At 43.2% G+C, this 12,970-nt stretch overlaps 1 protein-coding gene across 2 annotated transcripts; it reads right to left on the minus strand.

The window, feature by feature from the left end:
* Positions 1-275: 275 nt before the first annotated feature.
* On the minus strand, positions 276-1,340 carry LOC119278144. Of its 2 annotated transcripts, XM_037559587.1 has the most exons (4): positions 1,024-1,340; positions 739-931; positions 562-656; positions 276-488 (listed from the first exon to the last, which is right to left on the minus strand). In XM_037559587.1, exons 1-4 carry the CDS (start codon positions 1,069-1,071, stop codon positions 471-473), a joined length of 354 nt encoding a protein of 117 aa, XP_037415484.1. In that variant the 5' UTR covers positions 1,072-1,340; the 3' UTR covers positions 276-470. The 2 variants fall into 2 exon arrangements, with proteins under 2 accessions (XP_037415484.1, XP_037415419.1); XM_037559522.1 differs by having other exon boundaries at positions 276-656.
* Positions 1,341-12,970: the final 11,630 nt, after the last annotated feature.

A 12,970-nucleotide genomic window follows, 5' to 3' on the forward strand; every position in this document is an offset into this window, starting at 1 on the left:
CCTATAACTTAACCAAAACTTAACCGAGGAACATCATCCAACCATACATCATCCCTACAACTTAACTAAAACCAAAAGCATCCATCGTCATCATCATGAAATGGAACATCATCATCATTTCAATATACTTTCCCTGCACCCATATAATCATCCATTCATCTTTTGAATCTGAAACAAAAAAAACAAAATGAACCGTTAACTCACAATGCATTGACATGATGTAAGTAGTGACTGAGGCAGGATATTAGTCACGTACAAAGGTTGGAGGCCAAGCAATCTTTGTTTTTTCCGCATTGCCGAGAGTATTGCAGTTTTGGTGATTCCTTACCAAATCTTCAGTTTTCATAAGTGCCATATCGACATGCACTTCCCAAAATTCATTTTTAATTTCAGCACCGGCAAATTGAAATTTATGATTGCAACTTAGAATTGTAGCAAGAGCTGCTCCCTGTCATGATTTTTCAGGCTCTTCAAGAACACTTAAATTCCTGCATGTTAGATAAAATCAAAGTAACCAGACAAAACAAAGGGATCATATGAAATGAGTTCAAGCACTCTTACAGGTGGCACCCAACCAACTAAGCGATCCACCTTTGGAAGGTTCCAAATATATTTTAGCTTCCTCTTCTTACGCTCTTTTGTTTCTGAATTTTCAGCTGAATATATAGAACCATGAATTATGTTACGATGATGAATTATCAAATATTAAAATCAACAAGGAATGAGCAACAAACTTACCTTCTTCATTTTCATCCGCATCAGCATCATCAAAATATGTGAAGCCTTCATCATTAGTAGCCATTTCTTGGACATTAGATGATACGACATCTTTTTCAGAATTACGATGTTCGAACGGTTCTTCCGTCATATATTCTTCATTTGATTCAACAACGTTAATTCTTGTCCGTGACGTATCTGTTGCAACATGACACTGACAAAAGGTTTTAAATAAATAATGTAAAGTACAATATAGGTTGTTTTGGAAATTACAATATAAAGCACATGGAGGTTTGGAAAACTTACAATCAATCCGAGAGAGACACCGAACATAAGAATCTGGGTAGGACCCATTGGAAGGGGTGATCAGTTGGTTTTAAACCTGCTAGATCAAGGCGACACAAGAAGCTATGTTGCGTACAAGCTAGATTACGAAGTTAGCAGACAAGCACCTAGATTGGTCTACGATAGAACTAGCACACGTATATACACGTACACATGAACCTACCATTGATTAGATGAATTGACTCTCAGATTGGTAGAACATATACTTGAAAAAGATCGCTAGAACATAACAAAATTGATTAAGAGCGCAGATCAGTACAGTAGGGAGCGGGAGAGGATGAACTGTAGGAGAGTAGGCCAGCAACTATCCTTGCTTAGCTCGTCGTGATGCGTCACCGGTGGTCGGGCGTGTGATGAGTACAACAAGAGATGAGGAAGGGACCCGTGATTTTTAGATGGGGAGAAAGATTCTTCGCGGCACTTACATGTGGCTGGGCTGACAGCCTGTTTGAGATAGAAGCAGTCAAGTTCGAGATGTTTGCAGCATAATCAGTGGCGGTGATGCCATGACCTTCCGGCTTCGGCAGCGGCGTTCCTTGGATGACGGTCTCGCTGGCGGCAATTGGTCCTGCTACAACGTCCATTGCCCCCGGCTATGGGTCTTGGACTTGCGGCGGAGCCAGCTCACTGCCCCGCATCGGCCCCCGGCGGCACCTTGGCGTACAGGCAGATCGAGCTCGGGGTGTGCCCTCGAACTAGGCAACACAAGAGCTGTGCGGGCACGAGATTCATGGGGGCACCAGCTATGGGAGATAGGCGGCGGCGGGCAAGGAGCTGGGCAGTGGCGGCGGCGAGTGGATTCAGTGGAGATTGGAGATGATATATGGAAGGAAACCATGTTGATATGAGGGGAAAGGTTTCCGATATTGTTGGCGCAATTACCTCATCGCGGTCTGTTTGATGTTAGTCTCTCTCATGGCTTCCTATGACAGGTGGGGCCATGGTAATGAAGCGCGCGTATTTAATTTTTTTGACCAGATTAGTCGTTATTGGAGGGAGAGAATGGCGAGGGAAAGTAAAATTTGGAGGGAAACTAAGATAGAAATACGAGGGAGTCTAAAATTTGGAGCGAAACAAAATATATATTTTGTTATTATATATCATCTTGCCCGTGACAGGCAGTTTACCGTATTTTTTGTGTCAAATAAAACGTGTTTCTTCTAGGTTTGTACAAATCAAGATCACTAGTTGTCCATCCAAGATCATAAGCTAGTTCTCATCGACATGAAGGCTAAAGCAATATTTTCTCAAGTTTGCACTCATATGAGGTTTAAGCTCATCGCTAACGCCAGCCACCAAAACAGACACAATATTTGTTTGCATACACAATGATATGAGAGCCGACCATCAAATGCTTTCCCCAAACGTCTGCCCGCAATACATACAAATTTGGGCATGATTCTTCCAAACTTGACAGAACTCATTCAAACGGATATACGTTCAGTATAGTTTACATAAACCTAATGATATTTCATTCGTTCAACTCAAACTAAAAAACCTAAACTAATTTGTAGCCAGGCAGTGACCTCGTACGCTTGGCCGACTGATTGGTAGCACCTCTGTCGCCGTCCGTGTCGTCGTCATTGTCATCGTCGGAGCGGTCCTTCTAGCGACAGAATGGTCGAGGGGTGCGGGAGCCCTGCCCAGCCACCGCCTGGCACTCACGGAGGCGCTGCTTTGCTTCCTCCTCGGCCCACAATGAGCCTGGCTAGGGTGCCCTAGGCTTCCCGTGTAGGCGATGCCGAAGGTGCTGCCGAGGGAACTCTCCTCGCTGATCTTGGCGAGCTCCCCATCGAGCGGCACAACCGCCTCATGGACGACTCCATTGTGGTCACCAATAGGTTGCGAGTCAAGACCTAAGTGAGGTTTGGCTCTACTAGGACCCAGGTCGGCGTCGTGTCGGATATCGTGAATGTCGAGTGGCACACCGCATTGCACCGCTCCCACAAGACCTCTTGCCTGGCCACCCTCTCCTCAACCATGACACTGCTCCGTTATTAATAGGAGCTACCGGTGGCACCGAGGTAGTGGAGGAGGCGTCTGCGCGCCTTCCCGATTACCGAGTGTACCTCCTCCTTCACGGCCTTATCGCGCTAGTTGATGCACCGCAATGACGCCAGCCAGACGATGCGGGTGTACCGGCTGAGTGGCGGCGATGTTGGATCCTCCTTCATGTGGCGTCAGATTTGAACTCCGTGATTGCGCTGGAGAGGCGGCGAAGCAGGCTCTGCCACGGTGAGAAGGCGGCGATGTCGGCTCTGTGTTGACCCAGTTGTGTGGCGATGAAGGCAGCAACGGGCTGTGGTCAATGATAGACCGCTCGAGGAGGATCGCCATGTCTCTCTAATACTCCTCGTTCGTCCTTGCCGCCTCCGCAAGGAGGCGCGACGGCTGCTACTGTCAAATCAATTTTGTCACTTTCATGTACCCATCAGACGACAACCCTTTTGGGGGCTCCTTAGGCATTGATTCATTTTGTGTAGATTGATTGAATATAGAAAGCCTTCCATAGGTAGGCGGTCGTGTTTTCACTGGATTTTCTCTCCTGATCCTCCTCATTGCTGGAGGAGAGGATGATCTCCTCTTTCCCAGAGGAGTCGGCCGTCGTGGAGAGCAATAGTGTCTTGCCATGATCTGCCGAATGAGGTAGGAGATCCACGGTTGCCACGTGCAGGCATGGAGAACCACGACTTTGCATCATGGAGGATGGTGAGCGAAAACTAAGACAAGCTGATTGGGGGCAGGGTAGTGAGGAGAGGATGTGAAGTGTGGTGTGGATGGCATCACATCCATGGTTAAGTAGCCCCGACCAAGCAAAGGGGCGGGCAGCCGACTTCAGTGTAGCGCATCGGCCTAGTCTTCACGGTCACGGCGTCGACATTGAAGTTGCACCGCCTACACGTCAGTTTGCGTCGCTCTAACCAACATCAATGTGTCCACTGGTTTGCGGAATTTTGGACAATCCGACGCGCGCATAGACCATTGGTATACTGCGTTGGATGACAAACTACACCAGGACACGTCGGTCCGGAATCTTGCAGGCGAAGATGCCCTAAAGTTGTAGTTTGTTTTGAATCAAGCAAAGACCATGGATAACTAAATCAAGATCTCACTAGTTGGATAGTCATATTGTCTTCAATTTTGGAGCTTTGATTCATCCAAGCGCATAGTAAATAAATGTGAATTAAAATTGAAACTTTTTATGACATAATTGTGTTTTAATATTTTTGAAAACTAAAAATTAGTACATTTTGAAAGCTTATTTAATACTTCTATGTTGTTTAAGGATAATCAACACCCCGGATGTAGATACATATGAACATGTGTAAGAATGTGTAATTATCAATAGCCACTTTATAGACACTGAAACTCATGATATATTGGAAACCGAACAATCAACACCAACGTATTTGTGATCAAGTATTGGCACTTTAGGCCAGCCACACCTACAAATCTTCTTGTTCGAATTATAAAGTACATGGACATAAAAGAAAAAAAAAGCAAATAACACTAATGAATTCATCATTCCAACTAGGCTCCACATTTTCAGCTTGGTGACTTTTTCATTATCTGTCAAACCTGCATGTAGAAGCAATATAGTAGTAAGTTTCATGTCCAAAATGACATCTGTTGCGGTAATGATACTAAGAATGTAAATAATAGTTCCCTCAAAAAAAGAATGTAAATAATAGTTCCCTCAAAAGAAAAAAAGAATGTAAATAATACAAACATATTGCAAAAGCTTAGCTCATAAATATCTAATTTGCGATTTAAGTTCCTAATCATCGTACAACAAAATTTCACAATCATATCATTTTTCGACAATGCAAGGACCATCCTCCTACCCTTTGCAACAAGGAAATTTTTTCTTTAAACATTGTAAAAAAAGGCTAGTAAGGTCACTGTACTATGCATATCGAAGTCCATATACCATTCTGAAGGAAATAAACAACGTTTTAGTCGAATTAGCCTGATCAAACCCTTGAAGAGTTACAGAGGTGAGTACCAAGAAGAAGTGCATTTATGCCAGCGTGAAGCCAATTCACTGCAATGGCATCAGAAATTGGAACAAGCATACAAGAATAATTATATGGCAGGGTTTTTATTAATCAACCTATTCTAAGTTTCTAACCACAGCAACATTCTAGTTCTTTGTACATACTCCAAACTGGAAGTACATGACAGATGACACATACAGATTCGCTTCCTAATGGCCAGGAAATGTCAGTGACCCCAAACTGGAAGCACCATACAATTGCAAGAATCACAAATCCAGATAAATACAACAATGGAAAAATCCACCTCAAGAACTTCACCCCCTAGAGTTAGCCAACTCCCAGCATGGGACGCTAGCATATTTTTCTTACACAGACAGGTTGCAGCCTTCCTACCGTGGCCTTGCTGCTTCTCCCTTCTGCGTTGCATGCAAAGCCACATTTCCCTTGTCCGTCGCCGACTTCCCGATGCTCCCATGTCCGCCCCCTTCCCGCTGCTGTGGAGGCGGAGTTCCAAAGGGCGCTGCTCGCCGGGGTTGCTCCTCCTTCAGATCTAAACGCGGTCGCAGCTTCACTTGGGTTGCAAGGGAAGCAATGAATAGGAGATGGAAGGGGAGGATTGCCGGGGGGATGCCGAAAGCCCAAACGCGACGGTCGGACGGGGCACAGCCGCGGGCGGGCAGGGGTAGGTTTTACTTTTTCTCATCAGCTCAACTTTTTTTTTGAGGAAGGTAAAGTACCCCTCCAGACATTATATCACAAGAGTTCTAGGGATACATAAGCCCTCAGGCGGATCTCATCAGCTCAACTGCATTGCGTTCTTTTCTCGATCGATTGTGTAGTATATTGGGCTAAGATGTGAGGCCCGGCTAGAGGTTTGGAATGGTCTGTGCGCCAGGTCGAAAGATTTTTTTATACAACAGGCTGGGACTTTTTCTTACGCCCAGGCCAGCCTGTGGCCCAGCTCTGCCGTTCAATGAGAGAGATTCCATGACTGATTCGTGTCGTAGTAGGAGGAAGAGACCTACCACTCCCAAAAAATAGGAAGGAGAGACCTAGATCGATCTACCCCTAAAAAAATCTTATAACAGATATAAATACAACACACACTGGGCAATGTATATGATTCGTTGCAACTTATGTACTACGGGCATGAGCTGCAACTCTGCAACAGATGTGGTGCAACGCTTCTATGCGTATCTACACAAGATTTTGCAACATATAGTCAAAACGTTAAGGAATTTGTGTTGCTTTATAGGGGGTATCCTTGTAGTGACAATTTTGATTACCGACGTGTTTGTCGGGTATCACACACATCTTGTTATGCCTAATCATTAGTGTTCATCTCGATCATCGCAAATAGTTCATCCGAGTGAACTTCATATATCGCACACACCTTGATATGGCTGCCCATTTCTGTTGTTCTGGCTCATCACAAATAGTTCGTATGGATCAACCTTATGACAAGCATCGCACACACAAATATAATTTGAATTGTGTTTGAAGTCTCCGCCATCGCAAACGTTTCATATCATTTTTGACGGTGTTATTACATTACCATATGCGATTAATGCATCACACACTTTCATCGAAGGGTCTCTGATTGTAGTGTCATGTTAGTAGCATCATGCATTAGTGTATGCGTAGATTACCCCAATGTCACCGCGGGAATCTGCAAGTTGATTGCCAAAACATACATCAAGTGAATCAACAGAACAGCCCGATTGTCACCACGGTTATCCACATGCAAGACATACATCAAGTGTCCTCAAATCCAAAATATTCAATCCGATAATAGTGAAACCTCAAAGGTAAAAACTCAATTCATCACAACAAGATATAGAGGGAGAAACACCACATGACCCAACTGTATTAACAAAGCTCACGGTACACCAAGATCGTGCCAAATCAAGAATGAGAGAGAGAGAGAGAGAGAGATCAAACACATAAATACGGGTACATACCCTCATTCCGGGCCTACCACAAAGCTTTGGGGGTCTCTTTTGTTCCAAAAAAATCATCAAAAAGTTTCAGCCCATTCCGGGAACTTTTATTTCTACACAAAAACAACACCATGGTAGTTTTGCTGAAAACCGCGTTAGTCCGGGTTAGTTCCATTCAAATCATACCAAAACCATATAGAATTGTTGTAAACATGGCATGAATACTTCATAAATTTTAGATACGTCGGAGACGTATTAGCATCCCCAAGCTTAATTCCTGCTCGTCCTCGAGTAGGTAAATGATAAAAGAAATAATTTATCATGTGTGAATGCTAGCATAGTGTATAAGTTTGATCAATCATAGTTTTAATTACTTCTCCTAGCATCATAACAACAACTCTTTCTCATAAACTCGTCATGATAAAGTAGCAATCAATTAACATGTTATGGTTCAAACAATGCATTCTCTTGAAACTTGACAACCTATGTTCTTAGTCACCAAACAATTTCAATGCATCTTATTTTCAACAAAGTCTAAGTAAGAGCTCCACATACTCATGTTGGGGAACACAATAATTTCAAATTTTTCCTACGCACAAGCAAGATCTATCATGGTGATGCATAGCAATGAGAGGGGAAGAGTGTTGTCCACGTACCCTCATAGATCGTAAGCGGAAGCGTTATGACAACGCGGTTGATGTAGTCGAATGTCTTCACGATCCGACTGATCCTAGCACCAAAGGTACGGCCCCTCCGCGATCTGCACACGTTCAGCTCGGTGACATCCCACGAACTCTAGATCCATCTGTGTGTTGAGGGAGAGTTTCGTCAGCACGATGGCGTGATGACAGTGATGATGAAGCTACCGGAATAGGGCTTCACCTAAGCACCACTACGATATGACCGAGGTGGATTATGGTGGAGGGGGCACCGCACACGGCTAAGACAATTGTCAACTTGTGTGTCTATGGGGTGCCCCCTCTCTCGTATATAAAGGAGTGGAGGAGGGGAGAGGGCCGGGCCTCTATGGCGCGCCCCGGAGGAGTCCTACTCCCACCGGGAGTAGGATTCCCCCCTTCCCTAGTTGGACTAGGAGAGGAAGGAAGGGGGAGGAAGGAGGAAGAAAAAGGTGGGGGCCACCCAATTCAAATTGGGCTTGGGGGGTGCCCCCTCCTAGGCTTCATTCTCCTCTCTCCCACTATGGCCCAATAAGGCCCATATACCTCCCGGGGGTTCCAGTAACCTCCCGGTACTCCGGTAAATGCCCGAATTCACCCGGAACCATTCCGATGTCCAAACATAGTCATCCAATATATCGATCTTTACGTCTCGACCATTTCGAGACTCCTCATCATGCCCGTGCTCGCATCCGAGACTCCGAACAACCTTTGATACATCAAAACACGTAAACTCATAATACCGATCGTCACCAAACGTTAAGCGTGCGGACCCTACGGGTTCGAGAACTATGTAGACATGACCGAGACTCATCTCCGGTCTATAACCAATAGCGGAACCTGGGTGCTCATATTCGTTCCTACATATTCTACGAAGATCTTTATCGGTCAAACCGTATAACAACATGCGTTGTTCCCTTTGTCATCGGTATGTAACTTACCCGAGATTCGATCGTCGGTATCATCATACCTAGTTCAATCTCATTTCCGGCAAGTCTCTTTACTCGTTCTGTAATTTTACATCCCGTAAATAACCCATTAGTCACATTGCTTGCAAGGCTTATAGTGATGTGCATTACCGAGAGGGCCCAGAGATACCTCTCCGATAGACGGAGTGACAAATCCTATTCTTGATCTATGCCAACTCAACAAACACCATCGGAGACACCTGTAGATCATCTTTATAGTCACCTAGTTACGTTGTGACATTTGATAGCACACTAAGTGTTCCTCCGGTATTCGGGAGTTGCATAATCTCATAGTCATAGGAACATGTATAAGTTATGGAGAAAGCAACAGCAATAAACTAAACGGTCATCGTGCTAATCTAACAGATGGGTCAAGTCAATCACATCATTATCTAATGATGTGATCCCGTTCATCAAATGACAACTCTTTGTCCATGGCTAGGAAACTTAACCATCTTTGATCAACAAACTAGTCAAGTAGAGGCATACTAGTGACACTTTGTTTGTCTATGTATTCACACATGTACTAAGTTTCCGGTTAATACAATTTTAGCAAGAATAATAAATATTTATCATGATATAAGGAAATATAATTAACCACTTTATTATTGCCTCTAGGGCATATTTCCTTTAGTCTCCCACTTGCACTAGAGTCTATAATCTAGATTACATTGTAATGACTCAACACCCATGGAGTCTTGGTGTTGATCATGTTTTGCTTGTGAGGGAGGCTTAGTCAACGGGTCTGCAACATTCAGATCCGTATGTATCTTGCAAATCTCTATGTCTCCCTCCTTGACTTGATCGTGGATGGAATTGAAGCGTCTCTTGATGTGCTTGGTTCTCTTGTGAAATCTGGATTCCTTTGCCAAGGCAATTGCACCAGTATTGTCACAAAAGATTTTCATTGGACCCGATGCACTAGGTATGACACCTAGATCGGATATGAACTCCTTCATCCAGACTCCTTCATTTGCTGCTTCCAAAGCAGCTATGTACTCCGCTTCACATGTAGATTCCGCCACGACGCTCTGCTTGGAACTGCACCAACTGACAGCTCCACCATTTAATAAAAATATGTATCCGGTTTGTGACTTAGAGTCATCCGGACCAGTGTTAAAGCTTGCATCGACGTAACGGTTTACGACGAGCTCTTTGTCACCTCCATAAACAAGAAACATATCCTTAGTACTTTTTAGGTATTTCAGGATGTTCTTGACCATTGTCCAGTGATCCACTCCTGGATTACTTTGGTACCTCCCTACTAAACTAACAGCAAGGCACACATGAGGTGTGGTACACAACATTGCATACATGATAGAACCTATGGCTGAAGCATAGGGACTGACTTTCATTTTCTCTCTATCTTCTGCAGTGGCCGGGCATTGAGTCTGACTCAACTTCACACCTTGTAACCCTTTCTTTGCTTGATCCATTTTGAACTTCTTCAAAACTTTATTAAGGTATGTACTTTGTGAAAGTCCAATTAAGCATCTTGATCTATCTCTATAGATCTTGATGCCCAATATAAAAGCAGCTTCACCGAGGTCTTTCATTGAAAAATTCTTATTCAAGTATCCTTTTATGCTATTCAGAAATTCATCATCATTTCCGATCAACAATATGTCATCCACATATAATATCAGAAATGCTACAGAGCTCCCACTCACTTTCTTGTAAATACAGGCTTCTCCAAAAGTCTGTATAAAACCATATGCTTTGATCACACTATCAAAGCGTATATTCTAACTCCGACAGGCTTGCACCAGTCCATAAATGGATCGCTGGAGCTTGCACACTTTGTTAGCACCTTTTGGATCGACAAAACCTTCTGGTTGCATCATATACAACTCTTCTTTAAGATATCCATTAAGGAATGCAGTTTTGACATCCATTTGCCAAATTTCATAATCATAAAATGCGGCAATTGCTAACATGATTCGGACGGACTTAAGCGTCGCTACGGGTGAGAAAGTCTCATCGTAGTCAACTCCTAGAACTTGTAGAAAACCTTTTGCAACAAGTCGAGCTTTGTAGACAGTAACATTACCGTCAGCGTCAGTCTTCTTCTTGAAGATCAATTTATTCTCTATGGCCTGCCGATCATCAGGCAAGTCAACCAAAGTCCACACTTTGTTCTCATACATGGATCCCATCTTAGATTTCATGGCCTCAAGCCATTTTGCGGAATCTGGGCTCATCATCGCTTCCTCATAGTTCATAGGTTCTTCATGGCCAAGTAACATGACCTCAAGAACAGGATTACCGTACCACTCTGGTGCGGATCTTACTCTGGTTGACCTATGAGGTTCGGTAGTAACTTTATCAGAAGTTTCATGATCATCATCATTAGCTTCCTCACTTACTGGTGTAGGAATCCCTGGAACTAATTTCAGTGATGAACTACTTTCCAATAAGGGAGTAGGTACAATTACGTCGTCAAGTTCTACTTTCCTCCCACTCACTTCTTTCGAGAGAAACTCCTTCTCTAGAAAGGATCCATTCTTAGCAATGTATATCTTGCCTTTAGATCTGTGATAGAAGGTGTACCCAACAGTCTCCTTTGGGTATCCTATGAAGACACATTTCTATGATTTGGGTTCGAGCTTATCAGGTTGAAGCTTTTTCACATAAGTATTGTAGCCCCAAACTTTAAGAAATGACAACTTGGGTTTCGTGCCAAACCACAGTTCATAAGGTGTCGTATCAACGGAATTTGATGGTGCCCTATTCAACGTGAATTCATCTGTCTCTAAAGCATAACCCCAAAATGATAGCAGTAAATTAGTGAGAGACATCATAGATCGCACCATATCTAATAATGTGCGGTTACGACATTCGGACACACCATTACGTTATGGTGTTCCAGGTCGCGTGAGTTGCGAAACTATTCTGCATTGTTTCAAATGAAGACCAAACTCATAACTCAAATATTCACCTCGAGGATTAGATCGTAGAAACTTAATTTTCTTGTTACGATGATTTTCCACTTCACTCTGAAATTCTATGAACTTTTCAAATGTTTCAGACTTATGTTTCATCAAGTAGATATACCCATATCTTCTCAAATCATATGTGAAGGTAAGAAAATAACGATACCCGCCGCGAGCATCAACACTCATCGGACCACATACATCAATATGTATTATTTCCAATAAGTCTGTTGCTTGCTCCATGTTCCGGAGAATGGAGTCTTAGTCATCTTTCCCATGAGGCACGGTTCGCAAGCATCAAGTGATTCATAATCAAGTGATTCCAAAAGCCCCATCAGCATGGAGTTTCTTCATGCGCTTTACACCAATATGACCTAAATGACAGTGCCACAAATAAGTTGCACTATCATTATTAAACTTATATCTTTTGACTTCAATACTATGAATATTTGTATCACTACTATCAAGATTTAGTAAAAACAGACCACTCATCAATGGTGCATGACCATAAAAGATATTATTCATATAAATAGAACAACCATTGTTCTCTGATTTAAATGAATAACCGTATCGCATCAAACAAGATCTAGATATAATGTTCATGCTCAACGTTGGCACCAAATAACAATTATTTAGGTCTAAAACTAATCCCGAAGGTAGATGTAGAGGTAGCGTGCCGAAGGCGGTCACATAGACTTTGGAACCATTTCCCACACGCATCATCACCTCGTCCTTAGCCAACCTTCACTTAATCCGTAGCCCCTGTTTCGAGTTGCAAATATTAGCAACAGAACCAGTATGAAATACCCAGGCGCTACAGCGAGCATTAGTAAGGTACACATCAATAACATGTATATCAAATATACCTTTCACTTTGCTATCCTTCTTCTCCGCCAAATACTTGGGGCAGTTCCGCTTCTAGTAACCAGTCCCTTTGAAGTAGAAGCACTCAGTCTCAGGCTTAGGTCTAGACTTGGGCTTCTTCACTTGAGCAGCAACTTGCTTGTTGTTCTTCTTGAAGTTCCCCTTCTTCCCTTTACCTTCTTGAAACTGGTGGTCTTGTTGACCATCAACACGTGATGCTCCTTCTTGATTTCTACCTCCGCAGCTTTTAGCACTGCGAAGAGCTCGGGAATCGTCTTATCCATCCCTTGCATATTATAGTTCATCACGAAGCTCTTGTAGCTTGGTGGCAGTGATTGAAGAACTTTGTTAATGACACTATCACCAGGAAGATTAACTCCCAACCAAGTCAAGTGGTTGTGGTACCCAGATATTCTGAGTATATGTTCATTGACAGAACTATTATCCTCCATTTTGCAGCTGTAGAACTTATTGGAGACTACATATCTCTCAATCTGGGCATTTGCTTGAAATATTAACTTCAACTCC

This window comes from Triticum dicoccoides, chromosome 1A (assembly GCF_002162155.2).
Source record: "Triticum dicoccoides isolate Atlit2015 ecotype Zavitan chromosome 1A, WEW_v2.0, whole genome shotgun sequence".
Taxonomy (NCBI): domain Eukaryota; kingdom Viridiplantae; phylum Streptophyta; class Magnoliopsida; order Poales; family Poaceae; genus Triticum; species Triticum dicoccoides.